Source organism: Homalodisca vitripennis, chromosome 2 (genome assembly GCF_021130785.1).
Source record: "Homalodisca vitripennis isolate AUS2020 chromosome 2, UT_GWSS_2.1, whole genome shotgun sequence".
Taxonomy (NCBI): domain Eukaryota; kingdom Metazoa; phylum Arthropoda; class Insecta; order Hemiptera; family Cicadellidae; genus Homalodisca; species Homalodisca vitripennis.
This window is the reverse complement of record NC_060208.1, coordinates 79,747,854-79,766,221: the sequence shown is the minus strand read 5'-3', so window position 1 is coordinate 79,766,221 and position 18,368 is coordinate 79,747,854. Positions and strand designations below refer to the sequence as shown.

Here is an 18,368-nt window from a genome sequence, read left to right as displayed (position 1 = left end):
GTAAAATAACATTTCCATAATCACGGCAAAAAAGCGCACAAAAAGCCGCTCAGTGACACGTGCTCTGATCACTGATGACCAGCTCACATTCACAATTTTTTTGTCCTAAACCGGTCCCTGACCCTCGACAATAACACCTTGACCGTGACCTCCTTCCACAGTTGTCAGTTCTGTCACACTGCCACCATGTCTAGCTAGCCAGCTTCACAGCTCATGCTTCATCCTTGAGTCTCCTATACAGAATTCTTCAAGAAATTTAACTCAAACAGCCTAACATAGTTTTTTTTATGTTACCATCGAGCGGTTTCATGGAAATACCGTTGTCACTGCTTACTATTGCTTTAGTGATATTTTGATAAAAAAACTGCGTAAAAAATTATTGTAAACTAGATTTTTTTATGAAATGTAAAAGGCATATAAACAGGCTACGTGAGATTGAAACCCCCCCCCCCCCCCCCGAAAGGTAATGTTGGGAATATTAAAGTTGTTACTTAAGTGATAAGTTTCAAATGTACAGTTTTTATTTTAAGAGCTGGCTGTAGTAAAACCTTTAGTTTTACTCCATAACAACAATACGCCCTATATATATGGACGTAAAAACGTAGGAAATGTCTGCTTTCTGTATAGTGTGAACATTTTTAATAATTAATTGAAACTTTACAAAACGTTTTGTAATTTTTCGAAATTATGATTAAAAAAATCCAAAATAATCAAACATATTACTGAGCTCCATGGTCACAAATAAGGAGATTGAGGTTTTATAATAATCTTAAGAGGCTACAATCAAGATGGCTATCAATACAGCCGGCTCTTAAGACTGTAAGCCCATATTCAAAGTTAAGGTGTTTTATAAGTTAAAATAATAGTGCAGGGAAAAATATATATTGAGTGAAAGGCACTATATGAGCACTAACAGTATTATGTGTATACAAGAGAACGGATACAAGTTTATAAAGAGTATATTTTAGAAAGTGTCCTCTACCCAATTAGTAACTTAAATATAATAGGTGAATGTGAAAGTTACTTTGTTAACGGTAATAACAGATTTGAGGTTGGAAATTTTAAAAGATCTCATTGGTGGTATCCAAAGCATTAAAAAAGGTTATATAAATGTATTCAGTCAGCGGAATTGATGTGGGGGAGAACTTGACAGAGTGCCCGAAGTGAACATACTAGTGATGCGCGATTACGAGATGTTACAATCGAAACGTTTCGATTGTTTGGACCTCTCGAGACATTTCGATTGTGATTCCCTTAACGAGAGGTTCTTACCGAGAGGTTTTTGCCGAGATGTTCCTAGCGATTGTTTCATTGCGACACAACATCTCTTCTCGTACCGGGCAATCGAAGTGATTGACGAAATGATGAAAACGAAATGTTTGATTCCATCATCCATAACTTTGTTTTTGCGATACACCATAAACGCTTGACGAGAGGTTTCTAGCGATTGTTTCGTTTACGTGTACGATCTATTCTATTCTTTTACTAGGGAATCGAAATTCTAAGTGAGATATGTTTTCCGATCGACAGAAGGATTTAACTGAAATATAAATTAATTTAGTTACTTTTTTTACTAACTTGAATTCCGAGTTGTTTGAATTACTATATTAGTAGCTACATTTAACATTATACTACATTAAACGCTTATTCACGTTACAATAATGACGTATGAACAGTAAAACATTCAAAACATGGTACAAAATAAAAACATTTAGTATTTTAAATTAATAACCAAGATAAGCTATTTATTATAATTTAAGATAATATACTCAATCTTAATGCTTGAAGAATTATAATTTACATTTTGACTAAACACTATAAAGTAAACTACTGGAATGGAGAGGAGAGTGGTGCAAACCAATATATTATGGAATGGAAGTATGAAAAACAGGTTGAGACAGGCTCGTGAAAAGTAAACAATAACAAATTGGCTTAACGAATGCAACAATCGAGAGAAACCTTTCGATTGTAAAGACCTCTCGCTAAGCAATCGAAACAATCGTTAAGCAGAACCTCTCGAGAAGGAACATTTCGATTGTAATAACCTCTCGCAATCGCGCATCACTAGAACATACGGGAATGCAGGAAGACAGAACAAGCTAGCCGGGGTGTCCACTATCGTTACATAAGTAACAATAGCACGTACTAGAATTGTCACTCCGACTGACCGGAAACCGGAAGAGGTAGGAGGGCTACCTGAAGAAAGTGCTGACCAATATCGCTGGCCTCCACTTCGTCATTCCTTTGTAAAGCACGTGCCGTGGATAGAGATACAGTGGAAAACGATTCCTTTCGAAAATCTCTTTGAACTTTTACAACTTCACGTAGGCTCATATCCACTAATTGCGCGGCGTGCAAAGAAATAAGGACCCCCCCCCCCATAGACATGAACTCTTCTATGAAGCCCCCCTCCAACTCTTCCAGGGGAGATGCTGATCTAATTTTGAGAAATGGTTAATTGTATGTGTTTTAATTAATAAAAATGTTTCTTCAAGCACTCGATATATGCACCATCATCTGATAAGCAGAGAGGTTTGATTACCGACGGAGTTAGTGATAGAGCAGGTTCGAATCCTGTCTGCGACTGTAGCCCTTCTTATCAGTAACATCGTCCTTGAACTGTATCTAATCTTCCCCTTACTGTTTGTTAAGATCCTCGCAGATGCCAGTGGCCCATGAGGACGCGCAGGGGATCGGCTCCTCATTAAACAATCAAACAAAAAAGTAGCGTTCATGAAGCTAAGGTCCTACCTATTATGGAATGATAGCAGTGATAAATTGTGTTATTGCAGTTGATGTTTAGTACCACCGTAATGGTTCTCTATATTTTAGGCACTCACATTATTACATATTGAAACTAAGGACCACTGGGAAAAAATAATCTGATTTCTTTGTGGAATATAAATCCTAATTAGGCTTAGAAGATTCGCGAGTAATTACGAAAGTTAGAAGAATACACAACAAGGCAGCCTAATTAATTAGTGGCGAACCCAAAAGTGACCCGGAAGTAGCCGTGGCTCAGCGGAACTGGACTGAGACTGGGGCCCAGCCAAATAGCCTACGGAGGCGGTGGCGCTGGAATGCCTCTAGTTCCATAACGCGGACCTCTAACAAGATGGTCCTTTTCCTGCGTCTCCGCCCAGCACTTTACAAGCTAATATGGGTCTGATGGACGGGCAGTACTGAGGAACTAGGACACGAAATGTAAGCAGTGTTTAGTTATAAACAGATGTCATATATTTTATTATCTTCAGGTTTTTAGCCAATGGTTCCGTCAGGGGGCCAAATCGTTTGCGGTCAATGGGTAGTATGTAGGCTAAATTTAACTGGTTTCAGTAAATCCACCATTGTCAAGCGTCCTTGCCCAATAGGCCAACTTTATTTACACGTTAAAGTTAAAAGTTTTGATAAAGCAACGGTTGTCGAGCGTATTTGACCAACAGCTTTGTCTGGACGTTAAAGTGAAATAGGACAAAAGGATAAACATTGTTGCTTTTTTGACACAACTTATTTAATTACGGAAACGTTATTTTAGGTAACATCTCAAAATCAAGAATAGTTCTATTATGAGAAGTTGTCTAGATCTATAATTTTTACAAATTGCTTGAATAAAAATCCATTCGGAATACTATTTTTAGAAAATAACAATAAGGGATTTTAATAAAAACAAAAGCTTAACTAACAGACTTGAAGAATCTCTCAGTTCTGACTTCTTCATTCATGACGTACTACCAGAAGGAGGATAAGTTGATGATTTCGTAATGCCTTCTGCGTTAAGATATATATATCAGCTCAACTGCTAACAATGTATATGAGCCATTTCATCACGACATTGAACAATATAATAATGCATCTCACATAACTCAAAGAAAACAACAATGACAAGGTTAGACTGATGACAATTATGGCAGAAAAACAATAGCCAACAGCAACCTCAAGGTTTTACTTTGGCGTGAACAACACATTATTAAGATAAATTGAAGACACAAAACAACAGACTCTACTACTATATACGCCTTGACTCGTCATGTAACCTTAGGGCATGAAATTACTAATGTGTATTGCGAAATTATTTACATTAAAACTAGAAAAGGGACACCTTTAGGACAACCAATCCATTTAAGAATAAACAGACATCAAATCCAAGAGCGTACAAATTTGTTTAATTTAGACACCATGAAAATTTATTTTCGAGCGTTAGAAGCGAATGTAAACCAGAATAAATACAGCCAATAGATACAAGTTTGCCTTAAATAAACTTGTCTTCGAAGCTTTTTAACTACCAACACAAAACATACTATCTATAGAACAATAACAATACCAATCCTTTTGAATAGAGCCAAGTCAATATTAGCTTTAACAAAATTCAGTTAAAAAGATTACTACAAGGAAATAAAATACTAAGAAAAGTCTTTGGTCCCACATGGGAAAATTAAATGAAGAGAATAAATCACAATAAAGAAATTAGTGATCTCTTCAAAGCACCTGATATTGTAGTCGAAGCCAAATACCACAGTTTGCGGAGGGTTGGGCACAAATTAAAAAAGAAAGATGACTCTCTAATCAACCACATTCGAAAAAGAAGCCATGATGCGAGAACACCATCTTAGATGCCCAAAGAAAAGATGGAAAGGCCAAGTGATAACGTCATGAACATAATGAAGGTTAGTGAAGAAAATGCGGAGATTGGAAGATGTAGTCCTTGGATATCAATAGCCATGAGAGTAAGTGAATAGGTATATGTAAATGAAGAAGAAGTATTTACATGTATATGTTTTTACAAGTGGCCTAAATTAATTGCTTTCAAATGACTACCAATGTCTAGGCGGATGAAATGCTGTAATGACTGGGACCGGTCACCAGTCCAAGTCACAACCACGCTGGGCGTTGCTTGATTCGACTATCTCGCGATAATCGCTATACTCACTAGGCTACGATTGTGCGGCATTCTATTTGTGGGTTGTAACACTCTGTATTTGCATTATACTGAACTTTCACATTGATTTAGCTTACTTTATTAGTTTTATTTCATATAATGCACAATACTATTTCCAAGGAAGTTATTGGTTTGGTACTATTTTAAAAATTCTGGTTTAATTACTCCGTAAAACAAGTAACGTCAATCTAGGACTGATATTTAATCCTAAAAGACAAACTTTGGTAATCAAAAACTGTTATGAGACAAAATGAATAACCACATTTCTTCCACAACAGAAATAAGACAAATAGGTACTTCTGTAGGAATACACTGAATGGTGAGTCTTAGGAATTACTTATTGTTAAATATAAAACGCAACTCGCTTACTTGCAGTACAAGGCAACTTTGTCAATGTGCAATCCAATCGTACATTCTTTTGTCAGGAAATTGAACATTACTCAAGGTTAATAGTTAACTGTCATAAAGTTAAATCAACATTTATGTAAACAACGGGAAACAGTTTTCTCCAGTATTAATTTGAATAGTATAATATTTTAAATTTCAAAACTATATGATAGTAACAAATCAGAAACATCCTGGTACCATCAAACCGCCCCTTAGTTAAAATATCGTTATAAAAATCGCATATGGCATACATAAACTTACATTTCAAATCGTTTAAAGATTTAAAAAAATAAAAAAAACTGTTTGAATTTATTAGTCATAATATATATGGGAACTTATAAATTGTACACCAGATCAATGTTAGATGAAAATCAAAGTCATCATTGATTGTATTAGTTTCGAGTCAGTTTTCTAATTTTCCTCGTACAGTCCATTAAAATATTCGAAAATTTAATATTTTGTTCCAACAGATGGCCAGTCCATCGTACAGTGACGCCGTGTGGCACCAATAGCTTAGGTGTAAGTAAATAATAAGTGTGAATAACAAAAAGCGCCTTATCTCTTTGAAGTCACGCGAATTGGGCAGAATAATAATTCCTTAACCTAACCTTTAGGCCTGTGAGTCACGAGCAGTGAGTCACACAGTGATACAACGTGACACGATGCTCTGTGACATACACTTACACTTGTGTTGCAAAGTGAATCATCGAAAACGTGATAGTCTACTGTTAAGAAATAGATAATGATAACATAGTTGTTTGTTGAATTCATCCATCACCAAACAAACTGTATCGGACTCAGGAGGGCAAGAGGAGGGCTTACAGTTTATCGTCAGACCTGTCTAATCTACGAGCCGGTTGTCCAGGTGTGTATCCAAAATGTTATTTCAGGGAGGTTATACGAATTGTTATAACTACTATTGTGTAATTATGTTATTATAACTACCAAGAAAAATTAAACATTTCAGTGCGGGGGCGTGTGATCCGCGTAACCAGTTGCGGTTCTACTGATAAGCCTTAGAGAACAACTCTAAAACTTAATAAGTTCAGGTTTGTTATTGTAAATAGTAAAATTGTTTAAGACGTCTCATTTTAAAGGAAAGCTGGTTCGGGGGATCTGTGACAGAAAAAGTTGCTGATGATTTGCTCAAAATCTCAAAATTGCTCAAGACATCGACTCACAACTTAATTCTTTAAATTCAATTAATTCTACCTGAAAGAGACCAAGTAGAAAACGAAGAAAATGGCGTTTAAGGATATTTTGTAAAGCAGTTTTGTGCGAAAACCGATAACCTCTAATAGATGTACATATGAAAAAACATGAGGGTGGTTTAAAAAATACTACAAAAATAAACAAAATATTTATTTTGAAATAATCCGTGTTTACTTTTCAGCTTACTCTTCTCTTACACTTACTCATTTCGTTTAAGTACTCGAATCCCCTCTTTCAAATATAAGAAATGGTCAAATTGGGCAAATCTGGTATTGATCCTCATTAGTATTTAATGTTCTTTTCGGCTAACTATTGTTTCATCTTAGAGGACGGGTAATCTGAGAGCTGGAGTGGAGAAGTTGCGGATCGAAACGACAATTTTAAGGACACAAGCGCAGAGGAGTGAGCTACGTAGAACATTGTCGTCATAAAAAGTTAGTTTCTGGACCATTTATAAAGTTTACATTTATTTGATAAATAACAATACGCAATATCTATTACTAATTGTAGTTTTTTCCTCACCAAAAATAGCGGAAGAAAATTATTTTACGAATCTAAAAACGTTTTCATAATATTGTTAGATGAAAAATTGACAATGTTTCTTTGGTACACACTCACTTTGGGCAATATGTTTTGGAACAATTTAATCATTTTTTTGTGTAACAGATTTAAATTTGCCTTTCCCACTATAGATGTAATTAGGATATTTCCTAACTAGAGTTCGAACCACATACCAGTGTGTTTAGGAGTGCCACCGCACTATAGAAAAAAAATATTCAAAAAGAATTTCATAAATAATAAGGTTAGATGTTACTTTGATATTGGTGGGAAGTTGGTTCCATTTATTAAGTTTAGAAATATAGTTTCTGCTAAAGAAATTAAAGAATATACACTGGATAAATTTTTCTGCTGAATTAAATTGAAATTAGTTTGTTCTGTTCTTATGAGAAGCTGACGAAAGCGACGGTGGTAGATGGGCATTTTAGGAGAACTATTTACAGATATAGACTTGCAGATGCAACTCTCAAAAACCTACTACTGTATGGGATACTAAAGGAATCGTGAGAGGTTCTAAAGGAATTCACGGCTTAAAAACAAAACAGTGAGTGAGAGTTTGGAGAGCAAACCGGTCTGGGAAATGTTATTCTGAACTTGCCGGAAGTTATTCGCTTTGGCATAGAATCGTTCTGATTTAAGTGTCAGAGGGTTGGGCAACACGTCAAACTTATTACGATGTTATTTTCTATGTTTAACTCTCTGAAAATTGATTACAGTTGTAGAAGTAATTCCTACCTTTCCAATTAAAAAAAGAGATCCATCTTCGTCCGTGAAGTCTTCGTCCGTACAAGCGACGCGTCATCCTTCATTCCCATTAAAACATGTAATTTCCAAAAGGTTTTTGATCCTTCCAGAATTTTTTTGTAACATTAAAATCGTAGTTTAAGGTATTTTCTGGAATCCAAGACAACTGATCACGAAATTGAAGAAATTTGGTATTCGACAATAATATTTTCGAATATATCTACATTGGTATGGTATAATTCCAATAACCATTTTTTATTAATACAACAGCTAGCATACTTCTGTTTTTTATTTCATAAATACTACAAATTGTTGCATTTTCATAACAATTAAACTATACTATTTTTATGTACTCGTTTAATGTTCTCTAGATATAGGGAATCAACCATAAACTTAAATTAAATTGTGTAGCAATGATATGTATTCTTATTTCATTGATTTACCAAACCATAACATTAAGAAAATCCATAAAACTGCAGATGCAAAACAAAAGCAGTTCCAATGCGTGCAGGCAAGAATTTTGTAGCATCCAAAATATATACTCTTCATTTAACTATGTGAGCATTATAGATTTTTTACAATATTTATTGACAAACTGGTTTCTTGTGTGATCAAGGAAACTGAAATGTACGTGATGACAATATAAATTTTGTTAGGATTATTAGTAAGTGTATTTAAGCTAGTGGGATTTTGAGAGACTACACATAGACTCGAAATAATGAAGGTGTTATCATCGAAAGAACTTAATTGGAATTAAACGTTGTTTACCAATGGTCAATTGTGATTTGTTTTGAACAATAAATATGATTTAGAATGCCCATTTAAAAAATAATTTACTATTTCTGCATAGTCTTGTGTGAGTGTCAAGAAACAATATTATGGTTGATCCATTTATGTTAATCAGATGGACCTTTGATTTTAAAAGACTTGAAAAAACACTTCTTATTTAATGCTGTGCAATTTCATAATCCCATATACGAGATACCACAGTAAACGGGTTGGATTATCGTATCTGTGTGGAGACTAGCCTACCAACTATTACGTCGGAAAGCAGCCTACTGGAACAATAGCTCTGAAGGCTCCGTAGACCGTAGAGGAAGACGCAACACCAACACGAGCAGCTAAGCCAAGGTCTAGTAAACAACTTACAGCAATGATTAACAACACGACCACCCTAATGTGGGGTATTATCTCCTGATACTAATCCACATCCACATCACACGTCACGGATGTACCTTAGAAATTTCCCAGCGGTTTCGAAACTCGAGCGTAGATGTGATCAGCTACTGCATGTAGGCGCTAAAAGCACTGCATTTGTGCAATTAATTGCCACAATCAACCTAGTGGGGAAATGTGACGTTCTTAGAGTAATAGCATGGTGAGCACGAACAAATTACCTTTTACATCCGAGCTGTACACTAAGTTTTGTTGAAGGGATTTACGGTTGCAGTTCTCGAGCCAGCCGTGTCAAATGAAATAAATGGAATAAGATGAACACCAGAACTACAGTTCAGAAATAGTATTGATTACTTCCACAAGCATGACAAATAGCCTGGGAATGTAAAGATGGAATTGAATTTCCTTTTCATCAAATTCTTCTACCACGATCTATAATTATACAATGACGTAGCCAGCGAGGGAGTTCAAGGGGTCCGGACTCCCCACAAAATTTTCATTTTGTTCAATTACTTTTTTAGTAAATTATTATTATTATTTAAATAATTCAGTATTACTGACATGTACTGATGAAAGATCGTTCTCGACAATGAAACGGGCCAAGAACTTTTTAAGGAACAAAATGGGGCCTACCCTTTGTCCACTACGGAAAATATAAGTTGTCTGAACCCCCCCCCCCCAATTTTTATCCTGGCTCTTTACGTTCTTGCAATTATATCACATTTACTACAGTTTGTAGTCAGATCCTGTTTCGCTCAGTATTCCATTAATTTGTATCGCGGACAATGAATCCTGAAATGTCTGTGAAATTGAAACGTCCTTCCACTAATGGGAATACAATCGAAAAACTTTATAAGTTTTATTTTAAATCGGTGCAAAGTTCTAATTTTTAAATATATAATGTGTCGCGTCAACTACAAATGGTACTGAGTGGTTTGGTGTTTGTAGAAGATTATGGTGGAAGTGATAACTGTAAAACTGTGCTACAATGATGCTATAAACCCTAACTTATAAAATTATTCTGAAATGATATTCCTCCTTTTTTTAAGAGACAAAGAATTTAATGGTGGCTACAACCTTCATTGCCCAGAATCTAGGAAAGGCCAGATAGGAAACATTGTTACGAAGAAGAGTCCAAGTGAATTGTCAATAACACTTCTTAAAAGGTCCAAATCTCTTAATCATACTTTTTCTTACAAAATTGAAATTTAAAGTTTTACCAGACTAGGCATAGATCAGTTTTTTTAAGAGACATTGATCCACGTTGGGCATGTCTAAATTTATGCAAGCTCCACCTACAAGTTGATTGGGTTCTGGTAACTACGATATATCAGATCGTAAACTGTTTCTGCTCGGTAGGCGGCTGTAACGTGATCCCACACGGAAGGTTGAATAGGAGTGGTTACTTACCAGGCCGTCCTCCTTGGCTTAGTAATGAAATTATTAACAATCTGTACATGGTCTCATGGTAATCCAGACCCGTACACTGATTGCTTTTCGCTCTAATTCACTCTTACTTGTTTTCCTGTAGTTCACAGTAAACGTGAGTACCCTAACTGTCACAGAAAACTTTCTAATATGATACAAATTGTGATCTGCGAAAAGCATTTCTGATTTCGGTAAATGAGGAGATTATTTATTTGTCCTGCAACAAAGAACTATGTTTCATGATGAAATAATAAATTGTATCTATACTAAAACATCTTAATCGGATCTTTATAAAAAACATTTTTGTGAGCACTTTTTATAAAATAAAAAGGAAAAGTGAAGTACATTAAATAAGTAAGTTAATTTTTTACTTTACTTAAAAAAGGCCTAACGTCTATTGCTTACGGAACCTAAGTAGAGTAGTATAAGTGGAGACTAGATTGTGGTTGATGTTGCAAATGTTTTAGCGCTTGATTTACAAACAACTCCCTTCGCGGTTTTTAGCGATTCGCAAACGTTATCTCTACGAAATCATCTGAATAGAGTGACAAGTACAAGGATGCTCATTCCTGCTGTCGGCTGCTCCTTGGTGATAGCATAACGAACACATGTGGCTGTTACTTGGGTTTCTAGTATCATATATGCGATGATGTAGGGATTTTCTGGACAATAGAGCGTTGGAAACCGGAAACAGCAAGCTTTCCCTTCTGTTTAAACCGCGTCGAATCGCAACATTTTGTTGCCGATTCCTCACATAACAAGGTACATAAGTAATATGGTCAAGTTGAAATGTTATTAATGAAAGATATGATTATATGTGTTTGAATGTTGGATGGACATTTTTACGTTACTGTGATGGGAAAGATTTTACAAAAATTAAGATCCGTTATTGGTCAACCATCATATGTTCAGTAGTACCCAGCAACACAGGTGAGTAAGGATAAAAATAAGAAAAGGAAAGAAATAAATATGGGACGGGTATAGCAACACCGGTTCGATGTTCATTCAACCGACTTTCACACGCGAGAGAGTCGGATGGATTGTCTGTCACCACACAGCTCTTATGGTTATTTTATTCCATCTAATGGCGTCCATGTTGTTATCTAAGGAGGGATGATTAGCGGTAACCCAAGAAACCGATATGCTAGGCTACCACTAAAACCTGAGCTCTGAGATGACAACATCCGCGATTAGTGATCTTGCACTACGAGAAGACAATTTTATTGGCCTCGATATTGTATTTCTCATACAGATCACGCTCAATGATGGATTATGTATCCACAGCACTCAAATCATTCTCAGCAACACAGATACCTCGCTCTAACCACTGTATTGATAATGTTGCACAGATCGTCACCTATATTTACTTACCTTATTAGGCAGGATCTTCTAGACTTATGGCAACCTCGTCGGTACTAGACTTTTAAGTGTCAATTTCCTATTGTTATGCATATCGTTGTTGGATTCTGATGATTTGAACTTGATCTAACTATATACAATCCTATGGATTCCAAGGGAGGTAGAGTTCACCTATGCAAATTATGCAATGGCATTAAGATTTGATCGGAATTCAAATCCATCTCTAAAGAATTCTATACAACAACCCATCCCATCAATCAACTTTAAGCAATCACTTTACACTGTAACGATTGGTGTTTCAAATATAAGCGACTTGCTTCTCGACCAACTCGGTAAAAGATACAGCTAGATCATTAAGAATAATGACTACCAAGATTTTCAATCTGCATAACATCTAACAAGAAGTTTATTTTTTACGATGGAAGGATTGTGAAGGAAACAGGATTTTTCCGGACATTTGCCATCGTTCAGTGAAACAAATCAGTAACACTAGGTTTCGAGATCTGGAATCTGATCTCTTCTTCAGGTATATAACTAACTTGGGCTTTGCGGGAGGAATGTTCTTGAGGAAAAGACTGGCCTCACGACGAAACCGGTCACCCTGTTCCTCAGATAATTGTGAAACAGCCGACTCGATTCCAGTTACGAAATCCAGTGCCTTTACCGATTTTTGTGTCACAGAAAAGTTGAAACCCTTGGATAAAACTGACATTTCCGCTTCATTGAGGATTTTTGAAAAGAGGTTGATTACATTTTTATTATTTGCATCCGTATTCATCTTGATATCCTTAGGCAAATCACATTGTTTGGGCCTAATTTTTTTCATGTTTTTAGATGTTCTTTTTCTTGTCTATTTCAGAAACTTTTTTTACATCTATTTTAGATGCTTTCGAGAGTGTTGTTGAACTTAGTACCGATCAAGGTTTTTAATTCAGTTTTTTCACATTCAATACTATTTTGAAGGAGGCATCTTTCACGATGATGATATGCAATTCTATATTTTAAGTAAAGATTTATAAGCAGAAGACACAATTTTACTGGCTTTCCTACTATGAGTCGTTGGTTTCGTTGTGAGGTCAGTCTTTTCCTCAAGAACATTCCTCCCGCAAAGCCAAAGTTAGTTATTATACTTCAAGAAGAGATCAGATTGCAGACCTCGAAACGTAGTGTTACTGATTTTTTTGTTTCAATGAACGATGGCAAATGTCCAGAAAAATCCTGTTTCCTTCATCTAACAAGAGATGATAACGTCTACTTCATCTTCTGACTCAACCCATCTTGTTTGGGCTCGACTCGCCCTAATCGTGTGCTATTCTTCCTGTGGAAACCGGTAACGCGAGAATATACCGCCATCTTATTAGGCTTTCCCTTGGATTTGACCAAATTACCCTAAAATAATGATAATTCCAATAGCAACGTTAATTGTAGTCTTTTATTTCATCTCGTCCTCAACTCTATTGTCATAATCTGTGTACCCCAGTCATATTGTAATTTTCCATCAATTCCACATTAATCGACAGGGATCTTCCAGACCTGCCTTAAGATGGCAAACGGAATCTATTTGCATTAGAGTTCACTGACGATGTCCTGTGGTTATTATGAGCTTACTAAGAATGCCGCCATCCTTAATGCAACATTGGCGAAAAGTACGGTGAGCACTGACGTTTTAGAGTCCTGACTGAGTCAAAAGTAATATATGGATGTAGAAATCTTTTGAGAAGCCCTTACGAGTGAAGTTTAAGCATATTTTAAATGTTAATCGTGAGTTCAAAATAGGATCGGCCGAACTTTAAGACAAATCGATATGTTTTGCTTAGTTGTGGATGTTGTTTTTATGACTATGCTTAGAGATATAGGTTAAGAAATTGGGAATCTGTAATTAGATTCTGCCGTGCTTGGATTATACTGGCAACGGATTATCTTACTTCTCTTACTTGCTGAGTCGATGTGCTTAGGTCATCAGACAAGAACAGGTGACATCAGTGCAGGCTATTATTTCACGTCTTTAAATGTTTTGCAGAAGAACGCGAAGGCAATTAGTTCTACTTCAACAATTCGCTTTGGAAAAGGGTGCTTTTTATCCATATGCCCGCCTTCTAGAGAATGGCGTTAACTCTGCGTGTTAACAAAAACAGTTGACACTTTATTACCCAACCTAGGACTAATGATGCGTGCATTTTAATAAAAAGCATATATAATGTGTCCTAGGTAATAAATGGTTATAAATTCATATGTATAAAAACGTACCTACTTCAGAAAGTAATGAAACTTGCTTCATTGCTTTAACCAAAATAGATTTCGATATATGTTACCGGTTTACTTACAACGCCTGCTGCATTATGCTGCAGAGAAATGCTTCATCGGCCTTAAAGACACACCTGTACACGGAAAATCACCTTATAAAGACACGCCCGAGATTCCCGTATATGTGACCGATTGATTCCTACAACGTGACTTGCCTTGCAACTGCAAGACCTAGTTGAAATACTTCTAGAATTTTTCTACTTCCCTGTTCTGCCACTCAGCGGTGTGATTTTGACATGCAAATGGACAGAATTTCAACGACTCGTTTAACCTAATATATTGTGAATTCCATATATTTATATCCTGCAGTTCTTTCTTTTAATATCCCAAGTAATTTCTAGTGCAGAGTACGCATACTTTATTTTGGTTAAGTCATGGAGTTAAAATTTGACTTTCTAAAACTATATTTTATTATATTTCCACTCCAGAGAACTATATTAAAATCAGCACTCATTGGTATACACAGTTATCCACATTTTTTTGTTTAGTTTTACTTTTAATTGAGATATAATTTGACAAAATATGAATTAAAGCAGTAATGTACAATGTTCACACTTAGGTTTTAATTCGATGGCCATTCTGTTAGGTTATTTTGTAATTTGCTGCGAAATTTCACTAAATCGATAATTTAAACATGCCCAAGGGGACAGGAAGGAACCGGAAAGGCTTTCTAGATCGTAGAGATCCACGGTGTGCAATAATCTACAATCCATGTTTACGTATAACATAATAACAATAATTTAATACTATTATTTTAGTTCAAGCTAACAATAATAATTTCAATAAAGTATACAAAACAAGTCAATTCAATCAGATTATGACTGTAGGCTGACTTAAATCTTATGAACGACTGACTGGCATTGTAACCACGTTGAAAACCCGAAACGAAGCATTTACAATTAAATAAGTGAAATCCCTAAAAATAAGTCTTTGTTACACATTATTTAATGTTGGACGAATTACATAACACAATTAAAAATAACGAGCATAACCACCTACTTCCAAGCCGTAAATAAATATCGTACATTATCAAAAACCTAAATAATAAAAAAATCTATATTATTAAATAATGACATTTTAATGACTCCTGATTAATAAACAATTGAACATAAACAATAGTGCGTGATAACGTATTGAAGAAATAATATACTGTAACAACTTATACATATTTCTAATATGCCAACATGTCCAGAACTGTGAAATTTAATTTAAAACAAAAACACAACAAATGCATAAAAGAGCTGTCCAAGCTGTATTGTTTGTAAACATTAAGATCATGTGGTAAACAAGAACAAATGAACATAACCTCAAATGATCACAGACGCATTTTATTTCAGAAAGACGAATGTAATGTCAAACAACTCACCTCTATTTCCAAAAAAAGGTACAATCCCCCTGTCCACTTTGAATGTCAAATTTCTAAATTCCACATCCATTTTTTCACAGCACAACAAACAACGACACAATAATCACCGAAAATACTTCCGCGCGGGCGCGGCTCACAGCAGCGACTGATTGTCCATGAGCGAGGGCGACGAAGCGAGAGCTGTAACAAGCCCCCACCAGAGTCGCTAGAGTAGCATGGATAAATGTTCCTAATCTAAATCGGGCGGAAACGGAAACTAATGAGAACACAACAGAGTTGAGGATGCAGCATTTGGCCTTTACTTCGCCTCAACTGCCTTCAACCTTTGAATAAACGAGTTTTCATTGATATTGTCTATGATACTTTTACAATATATTATTATCAGCTTCTTTGTTATTCACAGAAAAGGTCAAGCAAATCCTGATTAAATAATCAGTCAAAATAGTATCGTAGACACTAACAGTCAGAATTTTAGTTAGAGTATATTTACAACCATTCAACCGAAAGAGCAAATTGTTCCAATGATCATCTTCAGTTGTCATAGATCAAAAGCGAACCAAAACATCTTCAACCGTACCGTTTCTGCGCTCCAGAGCCGTTTGCCCAGTTCCGATCAACTCTGATCACATAATCCATCACCGTTCACTCTAAAGCACTGGATGTGCTTCGATCACAGTCCATGTTGTTTGTTAATCGACAGTACTTTGGAGAATAAATTAATTAAGGGTTGATAGCTTGTCCCAAGAACGTAGCCAGTAAAAACATTAGTGAGGGGGGGGGAGGGTGTCAAGACGACTGATATTTTCTTCTAGTGGACATAAAATAAGGCAAGTACAGTCAACCGCTCATTCCCAATTTTGTTCCATAAAAAGTTCTTGACCCGTTTCAATGTTGAGAACTATCTTTCAGAAGTACATGTTAGTAATACTGAATAATTTAAATAATAGTTATCGTTTGCTAAAAAAATCATTGAAAAAAATCAAATTTGGGGGAACGGACCTCTTAGACCCCCACGCTGACTACGCCCCTGGTTGTCCTATTTGTAGTGTTGCTAGAGGGCTTGTAACTTTAAAATGAGATATTCAAGTAGAAGCAAATTAAAATTGAATTAAACTTAGTTTCAATATTTACAAGATAAATAGCTTCACTGTAAGAAAATATTTTACCTATGTTACAGTTATGTTTACATTCACTGTAGATATATTGCTGTACTTAATACTAGATAACCGTTGTTTATTGTAATACAGTAATTGTATTTTTAGAGTATCAAATTCGTTTTAATTATTAGCAACTTTCGGAAGAATGAGTTGGATAACTGCTTAAGATCACCAAGGATACAGTTTTAGAGGAATTTTACGATTTACTACTACTATTACTATTGCACTATAATATAGACAGGAGACTTTACATTAAAATGTTGATGGATGAATGGAAAGTTGTGTTTGCTATCAAGATCCTTTAACCTCATCACTATAGCCTTGAAACTTTCTGCCGAAAATAATAGTGGTAGTGGACGTAAATCAATTATGACCTTGTGAAGAAAGCATGACAGAAAAAAGTAGCTTAATTTTTAATTTAATATGACGTTCTAAACTATGTTACGGACATATGGTGTTTGCCTTGTATTTTATTTTAAAATATTAGTTCCTACTGAATTGGTTATTTGTTTATTATAATCCGTATTATTTGATCATCTTTATTATAACCCGTCCATCCTCTATACTGTACCTCAACGATTTCAGATAATGTTAAATACAAGAAAATCTCGCAAGTGCTAAATATTTTTTACAGCGTGTTAAAGCAAGAGATAAGAAAGCAAGGTCGCTTTATGACGTCAGCATTGCAGCTGCGTGCTGTAGGACTGGTACATTGAACTGTTCTGCTGGTGAATGAAAGGAGGGAGGGACAGAAAACATCTGGCCCAGACCCCTCCTCACTCCACACTTCACCCGTACAAAACATATTAATATACTAGATAAAGAAATGTGTTGTCTACACACCAACCATTACTTGCCATATATTTAATTGAAATTTGGTTATTCTAAGGGGTAACCAAGTATTTCTACTTTCTATCTGAATATTTCGAAATGTGCAAAACGTGTCTTTACACTAAAGTAAAGTTAGAAATCTCCATATCATTGAGACACAGTGAGTTGTTTAAAAGTGAACTACTTTAAACTTTTAGAAATAAGAGTGAAATTATAAGGTATATTTCCTTTTTTTAAGATGGCGCTTTCTGTGGTTATTACACATTTGTTGTATATTTCAACAAAACTTAGATCAAAGCCGTTTAAGATACCGTTCTGGAGATAGAATATGTAATATAAGGAAAAATGGAAACTTTGTTTGATCGTATACAAAGGATTCTAGGCATTTGAAGATGAATTTACATAGTCTTATGATCAGGTCCAAAGAAAAATCATCGAAAATAAGGATGTGAATTGTTTATGGCATGTGTGATAAATGACATATAGGTACATAAACGTTTCATTTCCGTAAGCAAAAGTGTATTAAAGCACTTCGTTTGATAAATTATACTTAATTAAAAAGTATAGTTTTTTATGTGATTGATTATTTAAAACAAGTCACTCCCTAAAGCTTTATTTCATATCCATATTGTATTAAATTTTTATTTTGGTCAGTTTTATTTTGGGCTGATTACAAAAATGCTTAAATTTCCAATTTTAATGCCATTAGTTCCTCATGTAGTGAAAATATTTCTATATTTTGTATTTTGGTAAGTTATTAGAGAGAGATATAAGATTAGAATAAAAACAATATCCCGATCAAATATGGATTACACTACCTTAACCGTAGAACCATTATCGCTCGGGTAGGCATACTGCTTAGGGATGTTCAGATTTATGTAAACTTTTGTTTTAAAGCAGCAAAATAAAG

General features: G+C 35.2%; 1 protein-coding gene across 1 annotated transcript in view; it reads right to left on the bottom strand.

Annotated features, from left to right (window-relative positions):
• LOC124354233 (ATP-binding cassette subfamily G member 4) overlaps positions 1 to 15,631 on the bottom strand; it is a 132,170-nt gene extending 116,539 nt beyond the window's left edge. The window contains exon 1 of the mRNA XM_046804539.1: positions 15,471 to 15,631. Within this exon, the coding sequence (XP_046660495.1) occupies positions 15,471 to 15,540 (70 nt within the window). The 5' untranslated portion in view covers positions 15,541 to 15,631. The remainder of the gene's footprint in view (positions 1 to 15,470) is intronic.
• Between the last annotated feature and the right edge of the window lie 2,737 nt (positions 15,632 to 18,368).